The sequence below is a fragment of the Aquarana catesbeiana genome, linkage group LG04, assembly GCF_042186555.1.
Source record: "Aquarana catesbeiana isolate 2022-GZ linkage group LG04, ASM4218655v1, whole genome shotgun sequence".
In the NCBI taxonomy this organism is placed as follows: domain Eukaryota; kingdom Metazoa; phylum Chordata; class Amphibia; order Anura; family Ranidae; genus Aquarana; species Aquarana catesbeiana.
This window is the reverse complement of record NC_133327.1, coordinates 403,280,248-403,294,655: the sequence shown is the minus strand read 5'-3', so window position 1 is coordinate 403,294,655 and position 14,408 is coordinate 403,280,248. Positions and strand designations below refer to the sequence as shown.

At 39.5% G+C, this 14,408-nt stretch overlaps 1 protein-coding gene across 1 annotated transcript in view; it reads left to right on the top strand.

The window, feature by feature from the left end:
• THEMIS (thymocyte selection associated) overlaps positions 1-13,916 on the top strand; it is a 140,624-nt gene extending 126,708 nt beyond the window's left edge. Inside the window, exons 6-7 of the mRNA XM_073627227.1 lie at positions 3,230-3,358; positions 12,331-13,916. Of these exons, the coding sequence (XP_073483328.1) occupies positions 3,230-3,358; positions 12,331-12,353 (152 nt within the window). The 3' untranslated portion in view covers positions 12,354-13,916. The remainder of the gene's footprint in view (positions 1-3,229; positions 3,359-12,330) is intronic.
• Positions 13,917-14,408: the final 492 nt, after the last annotated feature.

Below are 14,408 nucleotides of genomic sequence, written 5' to 3'. Positions count from 1 at the left end.
TGAATTTTTTTAGGTACTCCATTGTAAAATGATAATGATATTTCCTCTGGTAACCGGGGCAAGTTAGCTTTTCGTACATATGCTTTCATTTTTTCTTTTTTATGGGCCTCCTGTTGTCCTTGTCCCCTCTCCTGCTTGACCGAATACAAATGCTCATAAAAATCTTGGAACACATTCTCTATATCTTTTGTATTATATACCATTTCCCCTTTTTTATTTTGTATTTTCTCTATGAAATTTATTGATCTTTTTTCCTCAGCATCCTTGCTAAAGACTTACTGTTTTTATTCCCCCATTGGTATCTTTCTTTCCACAATTCGTTTTTCCTCATTTCCAACTCTAAGAGATCCTTTAGTTCATCTCTTTTCAATACCAATTCGTGCTCCAAACCCAAGACTAATATAAATATTTCCTCAATTAGTTCCTCCCTCTTCTTACTCCTCTCCTTTTTCCTCGCTCCCATTGATATCAAGATCCCCCTAATATAAGCTTTATGGGCCTCCCACAAGGTATTCTTTGCTATCTCACCTGTTTCCTTAAGGAAAAAAAATGTTCTAATGCCTTTTTTAATGTTTCCTCCCCTTGTTTAGCTAGGAGATCCTTATTGAGCTTCCATGAGTATGGTAGTTTCTGTAATTCTAGTTTTTTTTTAATTTTTATGGTCATAGGGGCGTGGTCCGATAATGATGTTATTTCTATATTTGTAGATATCACCAGATCTAACATTCTATGTTGGATCAACCAATAGTCGATCCTCGTATATGTCCCATGCACAGGAGAATAGAACGTAAAATCCCATGACTTAGGGTGTTGTATTCTCCACGCGTCCACCAGCTGAAGTTGGTGCAGTTGGTGCTTTATTGCTTTTATCGCTTTTAATTGAATATTCCTTATACCCTGTGCATGAGACTTACTATCTTGTTCAGGGTCCATACAAAAATTCAAATCTCCTGCAATGATCACCCTTCCTTCTTTCAACTCCCATAGTTTTCTCAGGGTTTCGCCTAGGAATATTGTTGGGCCTTTATTTGGACAATATATATTCGCCAAAGTACACTCCATTCCCCATAACCTCCCTTTAAGAAAGGGGAACCTTCCCCCTGGATCGCATAATCTGTCCTCCAGAGAGAAACGGACCCCTCTATCTATCCCAATTGCTACCCCCTTTGATTTATTTGTCATCGAATCACCATAGTACCACACAGGGTGCCGTGGGGAGTACAGTTTGACTTTTGTTTCATGTGACAGGTGAGTCTCCTAGAGAAAAACCATCACTGACCCATAGTGCTCAATCTCTTTCAGGATTTTGTGTCTCTTAGCTGGCGTGTTTAACCCTCTGACATTGTAAGTCAAAAAATTAATTGTTGTCATATTTGGTTAAGAGGTGCCCACTGTTTTCCTAAAGGTGGACTCAGTACCCATGTTTGAGGCCGTAATCTGCAAGGTCTAGGTTGTTTCCTCCCTCCCACTATCCTAAATTCATAAATTTATTTTTTAATAGAATGGAAGCTTGGAACTGCAGGTCTTGATGCTGCTGTGTGTGCCCTTACTTAAAAATATACCCTTGCCTCAGTTTCAGATTCCAAATAGGACAGGAGACCCCAAATGGAACACATTGCTTACTGGGCACTTAAACCCCCTTCTTGCCCAAACCAATTTTCAGCTTTCAGCGCTGTCACTCTTTGAATAACAATTGCGCGGTCATGCAACACTGTACCCAAATTAAATTTTTATAATTTTTTTCACACAAATAGAGATTTCTTTTGGTGGTATCTATTCACCACTGGGGTTTTTATTTTTTGCTAAACAAACAAAAGATGGAAAATTTTGAAAAAAAAAAAAAAAAAGTTTCATAGTTTGTTATAAAATTTAGCAAACAGGTAATTTTTCTCCTTCATTGATATTCGCTGATGAGGCAGCACTGATGGGCACTGATAGGATGCACTGGTGGGCACTGATAGGCATAGATAAAGCGGCACTGATGGGGACAGATAAGGTATCACCCATGGCCACTGATAACATGACACTGATGGGCCCTGATGGGTGGCACTGAAGGGCACTGATAGGTGTTACTCATGGGTACCACTGATAGATGGCACTGATGGGGACTAATAGGTGGCACTTATGAGCACTGGTAGGTGACACTGATGGGCAGCACTGTTAATGAGGCACTGATTGTTGACATTGATAGGTGGCACTGTGGGCACTGGTAGGTGGCACTGGTGGGCACTGGTAGGCGGCACTGTTGTGCACTGGTAGGTGGCACTGGCAGTTGATACAGGAGGGCACAGATGAGCTGGCGGCTGCTCTTCTTGATCAGGACCGATGTCCCTCTGACAGCCGCCGGTGATCGTCTTTTTTTTTTTTCTCCTCACGCTACCTGCTCTGTTTACACACATGATCAGCAGTCATTGGCTGACAGCTGATCAAGTGGTAAGGGGCTGGGATCGACCCTTTACTCCGATCTGTGATTCGGCGAATCTCATAGACTCACTGATCACAGAGCACGCTGCGCGCACCCTGCAGCGGGCGCACAGGTGGCTCGAGCACGGGAGGACGTCTACTGACGGCCTCCAAGCAGAGTAGCTCCGCACTGTAGCCATCATTTGGCTATAGCGCGGATCTGAAGCGGTTATATCATTCTAGAAGTCTAAGCCCTCCTCCACTGCTTCCAAAAAATGTTTTAGATCTTGCAATGGTGCTTCTTGCATCCTCACCTTTTAAATTTATAAAGTCTAGCCATGAGTTAGGCAATGATGACATTCTTCAGAGCTTCTATGTCTGTGATATCCTACCTACTGCAGTCAGTTACACTGTACCTTGCTTATATTTAATTATAAAATTCCAGAGTAATATCAAAAAAAGATTTCCTTCCAAAAACCACCTCCATTTTAGCTCAATGTTAAGGTGTTCCTTGTTTTAAAGTTAGTGACCTGCTACTTGCTTTAATTAGAAACCAAGTTTGAGCTGCTGTGAAACCTCTTCCTACATCAGTGGTGTTAAACACAAAGTTGTATTTTCTATTGTAAAGATTTTCACAAGATTTTGTCATGTAATCAGTTTTTTTTTTTTTTTTTGTTTTTTTTTACATTTTCTTTGAAATAAGCTTAAACAAATAAGTAATTTTCTTTGTTTTAAACGTTCAGGTTTTAAATCAAAGAAGACAATTTTTCTGTATTTGATGTTCTCAAAGATATATTATATTCGTATTGCTCTGTTCACGATTTAGCTAAGGAAGAGATCACATTGGATGTGGAAGAAGAAAAGAACCAGGCAATAGAAAAGGCCATCGAAGACATTGGGAACCAGTTTAAAACCACAATTTTAAAATTCCAATCTGATATAGACAAATTACAAGGTAATACTTTTATCACTCAAACCTTATATAACTATATGTTACTATCAACCTAAGATACACAAGTAGGTATTTTCTCTCTTCAAACCTGATAATATTCTTATCACCTGAGTAAATGGACCCGAGTCTTTGCTGAAGTGGGAGAATGGGTAATTGAATATACAGTCTTTCTGGGAGTGCCTCCACCCAGAGCTTGTATATTGTATGTGCCAGAGATCACTAGTGTTCCTAGCTATATTATTACTTCAACAAATTGACAGTCTAGTGTAGTTTGTTTTGGTTTATTTTCAGTTATTATATTGTAGAGCTTTCAGTGATGTGAAAAATATCCAAATACATATGAAATGTGGATAGGGACATACAGCAGGCTGGTGGCAGCTCAGCACAAACAGAGGTTTCTTGTTTTCTCTTTGCCAGCATCCCAACAAGTGGAGGTTCCTGTGTAAGTTCCATTATCCTAGCTCTTTTATTCCTCTGCAGAAACAAACTAGAATAGGCCCTCAAGGATTAACGCATATGTATAGACACTTTTTTAGTTTTGGATAGAGTAGAGAAAGGTTGAAACCCCTGTTCTTCACTTCCTGCCTTGTAACAGAAAGTAAAAGAAAGTCTCTAAAAAAATTGAGGAATTCCTGGCCTAAATAGTTGTCACCAGCACAGGTGTTCCCATTGGAAGTTTTGCTGTCACATTTTGTCCTGGTGACAGCTCTAAGACCTTGGATTTACAATTGCTTTCTGTATTAGTGACTATGGTCATCAGGACAAATAGAGAGAAAGAATTTAGTGCCTTGAAAAAGTATTCATACCCCATATGAAATTTTCCACATTTTGTCATGTTACAACCAAAGACGTAAATGTATTTTATTGGGAATTTATGCGATAGACCAACACGTAATGACACATAAATGTGAAGTGGAAGAAAAATGATAAATGGTTTTTAAAATGTTTTTACAAATATCTGAAAAGTATAGCATGCATTTGTATTCAGCCCCACCTTTCGCTGCAATTACAGCTGCAAGTATTTTTGGGTATGTCTCCACTAGCTTCTAGAGGATAAAATGTTCGCCCATTCTTCTGTGCAAAATAGCTAAAGCTCTGTCAGATTGGATGGAGAGCATCTGTGAACAGCAAATTTCAAGTCTTGCCACAGATTCTCAATTGGATTTAGGTCTGGACTTTGACTGGGCCATTCTAACACATGAATATGCTTTGATCTAAACCATTCCGTTGTACCTCTGGCTGTATGTTTAGGGTCGTTGTCCTGCTGGAAGGTGAACTTCTGCCCCAGTCTCAAGTCTTTTGCAGACTCCTAACAGGTTTTCTTCTATCCTTCCTACTATCACATCCTACTATCTTTTTTAAACTTGGGATTGGTCAAGGTTTTCCAGCATGTTTAAATTTTTTAATTAAATTATTTGTATCTGTATGTAAAGTTGGCCATACATTTTGAATAAGTTGAGGGGAAACGTCAAAAAGAGGAATAGGAAAGAATAGATAAGTAAGTTTTAGCTGCCAGGCTGGAGTAGACTAAAGTCAGCCATGAGTGACTAAGTGTTATGGTGTGTTTAAAAGTCTAGAGAAACTTTGCAAAAGCACCAAGATTTAGCCTGCAGTTTTCCTGCCTGCTTAGTCTCACCTCCTTGCTGCAGTGCTTATCCTAGTTTGGCTTCTGCGCTCACCTATGGGGGTCACCTGCTATTCTGTGGGTTTATATTTCCTTTCCCTTCCATCACTTCCTGGCCCACCTCCCAGTTTGTCTCTCTATATATACATGTGCTCAATGCAGCCCAATGCAGCATTTTCCAGTGGGGATCGGCCAGGTATGGAATATTCATACTTACATTAGTCCAAGCTCGACTAATGTAACTAAGTAAAACTATCCATACTGTACATGAAATTTAGATTTACAATTGCAAAATTGGTTCTTTACTTTTAGAGCAGTTAAAATGTAGATCTTTCTTCCCCATAAATTGGTATTAGCTGACATTGTTGATATAATCTTATCAACTATCCAACAATAGTACTACAGTATCTCACAAAAGTTATTACACCCCTCACATTTTTGTAAATATTTTATTATATCTTTTCATGTGACAACACTGAAGAAATGACACTTTGCTACAATGTAAAGTAGTGAGTGCATAGCTTGTATAACAGTGTAAATTTGCTGCCCCCTCAAAATAACTCAACACACCGCCATTAATGTTTAAACTGCTGGCAACAAAAGTGAGTACACCCCTATGTGAAAATGTCCAAATCGGGCCCAATGTGTCAATATTTTGTGTGGCCACCATTATTTTCCAGCACTGTCTTAACCCTCTCGGGCATGGAGTTCACCAGAGCTTCACAGGTTGCCACTGGAGTCCTCTTCCACTCCTCTGTGATGACATCACGGAGCTGGTGGATGTGAGAGACCTTGCGCTCCTCCACCTTCCATTTGAGGATGCCACACAGATGCTCAATAGGGTTTAGGTCTGGAGACATGCTTGGCCAGTCCATCACCTTTACCCTCAGCATCTATAGCAAGGCAGTGGTCATCTTGGAGGTGTGTTTGGGGTCATTATCATGTTGGAATACTGCCCTGTGACCCAGGCCCTGAAGGAAGGGGATCATGATCTACTTCAGTATGTCACAGTCCATGTTGGCATTTATGGTTCCCTCAATGAACTGTAGCTCCCCAGTGATGGCAGCACTCATGCAGCCCCAGACCATGACACTCCCACCACCATGCTTGACTGTAGGCAAGACACACTTGTCTTTGTACTCCTCACCTGGTTGCCGACACACATGCTTGACACCATCTGAACCAAATACGTCTATCTTGGTCTCATCAGACCACAGGACATGGTTCCAGTAATCCATGTCCTTAGTCTGTTTGTCTTTAGCAAACTGTTTGCGGGCTTTCTTGTGCATCATCTTTAGAAGAGGCTTCCTTCTGGGACGACAGCCATGCAGACCAATTTGATGCAGAGTGCGGCGTATGGTCTGAGCACTGACAGGCTGACCCTCTCACCCCTTCGACCTCTGCAGCAATGATGGCAGCACTCATACATCTATTTCCCGAAGACAACCTCTGGATATGACGCTGAGCACGTGCACTCAACTTGGTCGACCATGGCAAGACCTGTTCTGAGTGCAATCTGTCCCATTAAACCGCTGTATGGTCTTGGCCACCATACTACAGCTCAGTTCCAGGGTCCTGGCAAACTTCTTATAGCCTAGGCCAGTGATGACAAACCTTGGCACCCCAGATGTTTTGCAACTACATTTCCCATGATGCTCAACTACAATGCAAATGTAGTTCCAAAACATCTGGGGTGCCTAGGCCATCTTTATGTACAGCGACAATTCTTTTTTTTCAGATCCCCAGAGAGTTCTTTGCCATGAGGTGCCATGTTGAACTTCCAGTTCCAGTATGAGAGAGTGAGAGCGATGACCCCAAATCTACCACACCTGCTCCCCATTCACACCTGAGACTTCGTAACACTAATGAGTCACATGACACCGGGGGAGGGAAAATGGCTAAATGGGCCCAATTTGGACATTTTCACTTAGGGGTGAATTCACTTTTGTTGCCAGCGGCTTAGACATTATGGCTGTGTGTTGAGTTTTTTTTTGAGGGGACAGCAAATTTACACTGTTATACAAGCTGTACACTCACTACTTTACATCGTAGCAAAGTGTCATTTCTTCAGTGTTGTCACATGAAAAGATATAATTAAATATTTACAAAAATGTGAGGGGTGTACTCACTTTTGTGAGATACTGTATGTAGCATATTATAAGGAATTACCACATTTATGTCTGCATATGGTTATTGTGCAGTTAATAAAGTAAATTGCATTTATAGAGCAGGATTTAAAATGTCACACGTCCACTGCAATATTCTCCATATTTATACAGTATCTAATGCCTTTCCAAGTCACAGAATGTACAAAGTAACTAAACAAATAGGAATATTACACCAAATGCTGTGTGCTTCTCAACACAGAGAATAAATATCCCTAGGGAAATGACAGGTGTGCCGAATGATTTACAGATTTTTAGCATAATAAAATGGGTTTGTACAAAGACTGATATTTACTGGAGAATTCATTTGATATCACTTTCCTGGAGTAAACTGCTTTGTATTATTAGTAATAGCCATATAAAATTAAAGTTTAACCTTAATTCTTCTATGTATCTTTATCCATTTTAATCCCCTAGTGAACACCAACACACTATTCCTAGCAATAAAATTGATAAATGTTTTTGTGCATATGTCTAACTTACTATTTAATTATCCTTCAACACACTAGAACATTACTGGATGTAGATTAATTTGTTTCCACAATTTACCAATAGCTTCTGCTTGATTTACCATACTTAAATGGAAACTATAATAGTTTTGGGACAGTTTTATAGTTGTATTTTATTTGTAATTTTAAAATTGTAAAGTTTTATGCGGTTGTATATTACACACTCTTAACAAAATTAACTATTAATACAAAGCGGACCTATGACACTAGATTCACAGAGTACTATGGTCTTTTGAAAAGAGAAAGCACAGCATAAGCTGCCTTATTTTAGACACTCTGGGGCTGATTTACTAAAATTGGAGAGTGCAAAATCTGGTGCAGTTCTGCATAGAAACCAATCAGCTTCCAGGTTTTCTTTTTGTCAAAGCTTAATTAAACAAGCTGAAGTTAGAAGCGGATTGGCTGTCATGCACAGCTGCACCAGATTTTGCACACTCCAGTTTTCGTATATCAACCCCTATGGGTTGATTTAGAAAAGAGAAATTGGCTATTCGCTTTACAAGGGAATTTTCCCTTAGCTCTGTGGATGGGGTAACACTCTGCTGGCTTCCATTGCCCAATCATGTGAATTCCCCCCATGTTCAATAAGCTATGGGAGAATTACCTTGCAGAGTGAAAATCCCACAGCAAAGTCAACAGCCTATTTGCCTTTAGTGAACCCCTCTGTCTCTGATTAAATATTTCTATAGAGCACTATGATGGGAGGGGTTGGGTCATTTATGCGTACATTTCAGCTTAAGGTATCAAGCTCTGTAAAAGACAAACTTTTTCTTCAGCAAAGCAAATAAAAGTAGACTGTAAATGTATTAGGATAACTTAACACTGGCATTGAAAGCAGGTATTTGAGGGGCATTTTTAACTCCCCTCAGACGCCTATGCAAATGTACAATGAACAGCACACAGTGCTGTTCACATTATCAAAACATGAGGCGTTAGCGTCGCTTCGCTTCAAAATTGAAGCCTCATGTAGAGTCTGGAGGTATTTGAAGCCTTTCAACGCCTCCCATTTAAGTTTATGATAACGCTACGCAAATGCACTGGCAGGCATTTGCAACATGGTTGTGGTGCGTTAAAACTATATTCTTTTATATTTGTTTTTTTAAAAATCATACAGAAGGAATATAATGTCCCACAATGCCTAGTAATGGTAGATGAGAACATAGAGTGTCATACAGTCACTTCCTTCTATGCACTTTCAGTTTGTTATGCTTGAAGATGGTTGACATCAATGTGTCTGTTATAACAGGAGGTAAAAAACTGGCCAAAATTATATGATCCCAGCACCCCAAGCTACTGTGATCCCTTTTAAAAAATAGGTGTTTGTGGAACAGTTTTAACACCCATCAAATGTGTCAAAACCACGCATAGGGCAGTTATATGCATCGTTAACACTTGAAAACACAAGTCTAAAGCTCATTAATGCCATTCTAATGCCCATACTAAAGCGCATTTACACTATAGGAGCATTTGTTAACGAGTTAGAAATTTAGTCAAGTGTGAACGAGCCCTTAAAGAAACCTAAAGCTCCAACTGCTGTCTTCACATGAAAATACATAATATTAATTTGCAATATTACATAACAAAAATAAATAAATAAATCATTATCAACTGACAGGTGATCCTTGGGTGCCAGCAGATTTTTTCAGATACCTTGGGTTTGACAAAAGCAGTTGTCCATTCTGGATTATTTTCCATGTGCTTCCCTGCTCCCATAAGCTAAGTCAGAGGAGTCATACTGCTTATGCCAGAGCTGACACAGGCCAATTACCAAATACTGGGCTTTGCAACTTTAATAATTGGGCACCCTTTCCATGGAAAAAATAGTAGAAGGTTAACTGCTTTTTAGTTTGAGGGACAGTGAAAGCAATTTTACTTTCTTGATCCTCCACTCCACTATGCTCCGACAGTGGACTGTCCCTCAACATCCTAACATCTAATGCAAGGCTATGGACCCTGCTTCATTTTTGATGACTTTAGACTGCCAAAGCATGGGGGAGAAGAGGCTGCAGGTACCAACCAAGCAGCACAAAGGAGCCTGCACAAGCAGAATATAAGGTAAGTAAACCTGCTTTTACAAATCCCCTAGGCATAATCGAGCAGTCAACCTTTGCAGTGAAGAAGCAGCCCCACTACAAGGGAAAAGTTTTAGGTTTCAGCTTTAAAGCGGAGGTTTGCTGAAAAAAAGATATTAAAAGCCAGCAGCTACAAATACTGCAGCTGCTGACTTTTAATATATGGAAACTTACCTGTCCAGGGTGCCCGTGGTGTCGGCAGCCGAAGCCGATCCGTCCTTCGGCTCTCGGCTGCTGCCGCCGCCATCCTCTGTAAGGGAATAAGGAAGTGAAGCCGTGCGGCTTCACTTCCTGGTTCCCTACTGCGCATGCGCGAGTCGCGCTGCGTGTCCTCTCAGGTCCCTGCTGTATTCTGTGTCTCTGTGAGGACGGTGTAGGCGGCAGAAGTGGCGTAGGTCACCACAATCACTGCGATGATCTATGCCAGGAAGTGGAAGCAAATACCTGCATTAGACAGGTATCTGCTCCCTCCTCCCCCCTGAAAGGTGCCAAATGTGACACGGGGGGGGGGGGGGGAATCAAGTTCCATTTTTGGGTGGAACTCCACTTTAAGTTATCACTTTCCCAATAGAACACTGTCAGTGACAGGAATACTTTTAAACTAGGTAGTCTCTTCCTGTCTCTCAGGGGTTACACTCTTTTTTGCAGGAAAAAAAATCCTAACAACAGGTGTTTTGTTTGTCTATAATTTTCAGTGGGAGAAAGCAGGCTGCAAATCCTTTTCTAGATATGTTTATCTTTAAGTAAACAAGACAGTTGGCTGACTGGCACAGTGGGAAGGAATGCTACGTCCAGCTCGGGACATAGTGTTATTGAAAGACTGCTTGCAAACATCAGGCTGCTACTGCTCAGTGTGGGTAATAGGCAGCAGAGCCTGATATTCATTGGACATTTAGCGCTGTTTCACATCACTTTGAAAAAGGTTCCTGCACCGCTTTTTTGTAATTTCATTGAGAATTGCATTGACTTTTGTTAAATGAAGTCACAAGCCACAATAAAATCCCAGGTCCAAAACGCACTGATCTGTAGGTTTGAAATCGCGCTGAAGTAGAGCAATTTCAAAGCCGCACTGGTGCGAACCAGGGTTTATCTAGGGAAAGTTGGCTACTTTCGTTTGCTCTGGGTGTCTACATTCCCAGCTAACCTCTGCCCTACCTGGTTAGCTCTGCTGAGGATGGAAGAAGTAATAAGCAGAATAATCATTGCTCTTTGGGGAGAAGGGGGCACATCATTATGAATGTAGAGGCTTTGTTTCCTAATGCCTCTCCTTTGCATTTACTCCAATTTTGTCTCTTCTGCTTCTGTGAGCATAAACATTCATGCTTGGGCAATCTGAGTGTGCATCTTTATTTGAATATATAGTATACATTAAAACACATTTTAATGCAGCAGGATCTTGCCTGATTGTCTGACTACTCTTAAATGCCTATTGCCCATAGAGACTAAAGGAGGGCTTGACATCCTGATATAATCTGACTGCCCTCAGGTATTTGTATCAAGAACACTTGTGGCTGAGCATTTGTAATTATTATGTATAGAAGGCAGGGAATGTCTGTGACTTAGCCAGTGGCGGAACATCTTGGGGAAAGGTTTTCTGTCCAATCATTATTTTTACTGAGAAATTTCAATGCAAAAATGTCAGGAACAGGCCACTTGAACGTGTTTTGCAATATACACGAACCAAGAATCCCTGTTTTTATGCAACCATTTGCTAGAACTACAAAAGGGTGTTTAGTACTGTGCAAATGGTTAATTAAGAATTTGTGTGGAACAGGCCATGATTATCTGTTATCTATGTGGTGTATGGGTAGTAGCACTGACTTTTCTGTTTATACATGATTATCTTGTGTCTATTGGTTGGTCTGTTGTTAATATACCTACTACCTTACTGGTTTACAGAGAGGCCAGCACTTTGTCTTCAAGAGCATTTGCGCCAATAACTATTAACTTAAATATTTTAAAGAAAAAAAAGTGATGCCCTTGCCCTGCTGTTTTTTGTTTTTTTCTTCTTTTTTTTTTTAAACGTATCTCCTTGAAAACATTTCTTGAAAACGTATCTTTGAAGAGATATATTAATATATTTGCAGAATGTGATTATTTTTCAGAACTACAATAACAGATTTCATGCAGAGGTGGCTGTACTAATGAAATAATACAACACCAGCCCCAGTAAAAAACACAGACATATCAGGGGTATTTTCACTAAAATGCCTAAAATTAAATAGCATTAGATCACTTTTAGATTATGTAAACCCGAACCTTATGTGTTCTAAAGGCAAAAAACATGTATTGAAAGTCAAGCATTGAGTGTGTGTACAGTATGTGTTTCCAACCTTTTATAGGCATCTTTTTTATAATATTGTAGATTTTATCACATTGTTATCATTTCCATTTTATTTTCCATTAGATCACCAAATTTCATTATAGGAGAAGGTCATTAAATACGATATTGCACCAATAGGTCACTGCAGTTCTTCTGAATAGATGTCTTTATAAATTAAAAGTGATTAGACTGTAATTTTTGTATTCTAATCTTGTCTGCTTGTCGACACCAATTTAAGTGTAAGAAATACTGTGTATCTTAAATGTATTATTTTTCTTTCAGATAAAATTACAGAGAAACAATGAGCGACAACTTCAAAAATTAAAGGACAGTTTGCCAAACACTGTGCTAATAAACCTGTTTTTGTAAAGTGCTGCCACTTTATGCTTTTGGCAGTATTTGGTAACATATTTTGCAGCTGCAACATTTTTTGGGGCCTCTGGAGCATGATATGAATATTCTTTATTGTATTATTAATATACATTTTGTAAAGACTTTAGTTAAGATATTCAAACTGCAGTTTCAGTATCTCATTTTTGTCTTATCTGTCAAGAATTTACCTTTTTCTTATAACTTACAGATAAAATATTATAGTGTGTGTTTATATTATATATACATATATAGGTTACGCTATTTTTGTTAACATACTACCACAGCCAACAAGTTTGCATTGTCTAATTTTTAGCAATAATTTATTTGTAAAATTTTAATAGGGGTACAGGCGGTCCCCTAGTTACAAACATCTGACTTACAAACGACTCCTACTTACAGACTGAGGGAGACAACAGGAAGTGAGAGGAAATCTACCCCTAGGAAGGAAAATTCACTCCTGTAATGCCCCGTACACACGGTCGGATTTTCCGATGGAAAATGTGTGATAGGACCTTGTTGTCGGAAATTCCGACCGTGTGTGGGCTCCATCACACATTTTCCATCGGATTTTCCGACACACAAAGTTTGAGAGCAGGATATAAAATTTTCCGACAACAAAATCCGTTGTCGGAAATTCCGATCGTGTGTACACAAATCCGACGGACAAAGTGCCAAGCAAGCTCAGAATAAATAAAGAGATGAAAGCTATTGGTCACTGCCCCGTTTATAGTCCCGACGTACGTGTTTTACGTCACCATGTTTAGAACGATCGGATTTTCCGACAACTTTGTGTGACCGTGTGTATGCAAGACAAGTTTGAGCCAACATCCGTCTGAAAAAATCCTAGGATTTTGTTGTCGGAATGTCCGAAGAAAGTCCGACCGTGTGTACGGGGCATAAGAGTTAATATGGGAAAAAGGTACCTCCACTAATGCTTTATCACCAAGGCTTGTTTCCACAACAACCCAAAATTTTCAAAATCCAATTGCCATTGGGACAGAGAGTGAGGTGAAATCTTCTGAACAGGGACACAGACAGCAAAACAAATGTTACAGGGGTGTTAACCCTTTCCTGTGCTATCCAAAAAGCTTAAAAATATTTTTTTTGGCTGGAGCTACACTTAAAAAAATTTACCTGTTCTGACTTACAAACAGATTCAAGTTAAGAGCAAACCTACAGACCCTATCATGTTTGTAACTCAGGGACCGCCTGTATTATATTTTAGCACTTGTGCTTTTTGTTTAACAGAAAAAAAGCTGATATGGCATAAATATGCTGTATGACATAAAGAAGTTTGTAAACAGGTCAACATTCTGCCCCTAAGTAAATAGCCAACCTTACATAAGGGTAATATGGGCTTATTTGAAAATTCAGAAAAAAAATCAGCCTTGCAGATAATGAGATAATGTTAATTTGGAACCATGTAGGTGATACTGTTCCTTTACAAATGCATCACTTGTGAACAGCAGCTCTGATCCATGTCCCAGTACATAGAAGTGCTATTAATATAAATGGTAACCGAAGTTTGGCATAACATTGCAGGACACATTGGCATATGCAGTATATACAAAATATCAACAGGGGCTCATGCTTAATGTCCATTACAAAGGGGTTAACGATTGCAGCTATATTGTATATATGTACCAAAGAATGTCACAAGGAGGTATGAAGCAACATCTGTTGAACAGTAGTTTCACACCTGTGGGCAATCTTGAGGCCTACATTTTATTTACAGGCTATCTTTAAATCCGTCTTACAATATTGACTGTAGAGGTGTGGCTGACCTAATATGCAAAAAGAGAAAATAATTCCTATCAGGTTCACCTCTTTTTTTTCTTTAGAATAGAGTGTAGATTTAGAGTGTGGAAGTGTAAAAAAATAAAAACACTGAAAATTTTTAATTGCAGTCCATATCCAAATGGGGAGATTCACCCTATTTGTTTTGATGACCATTCTCATCGGTTCCAGTGAAAACTGTCTAAGGTTTT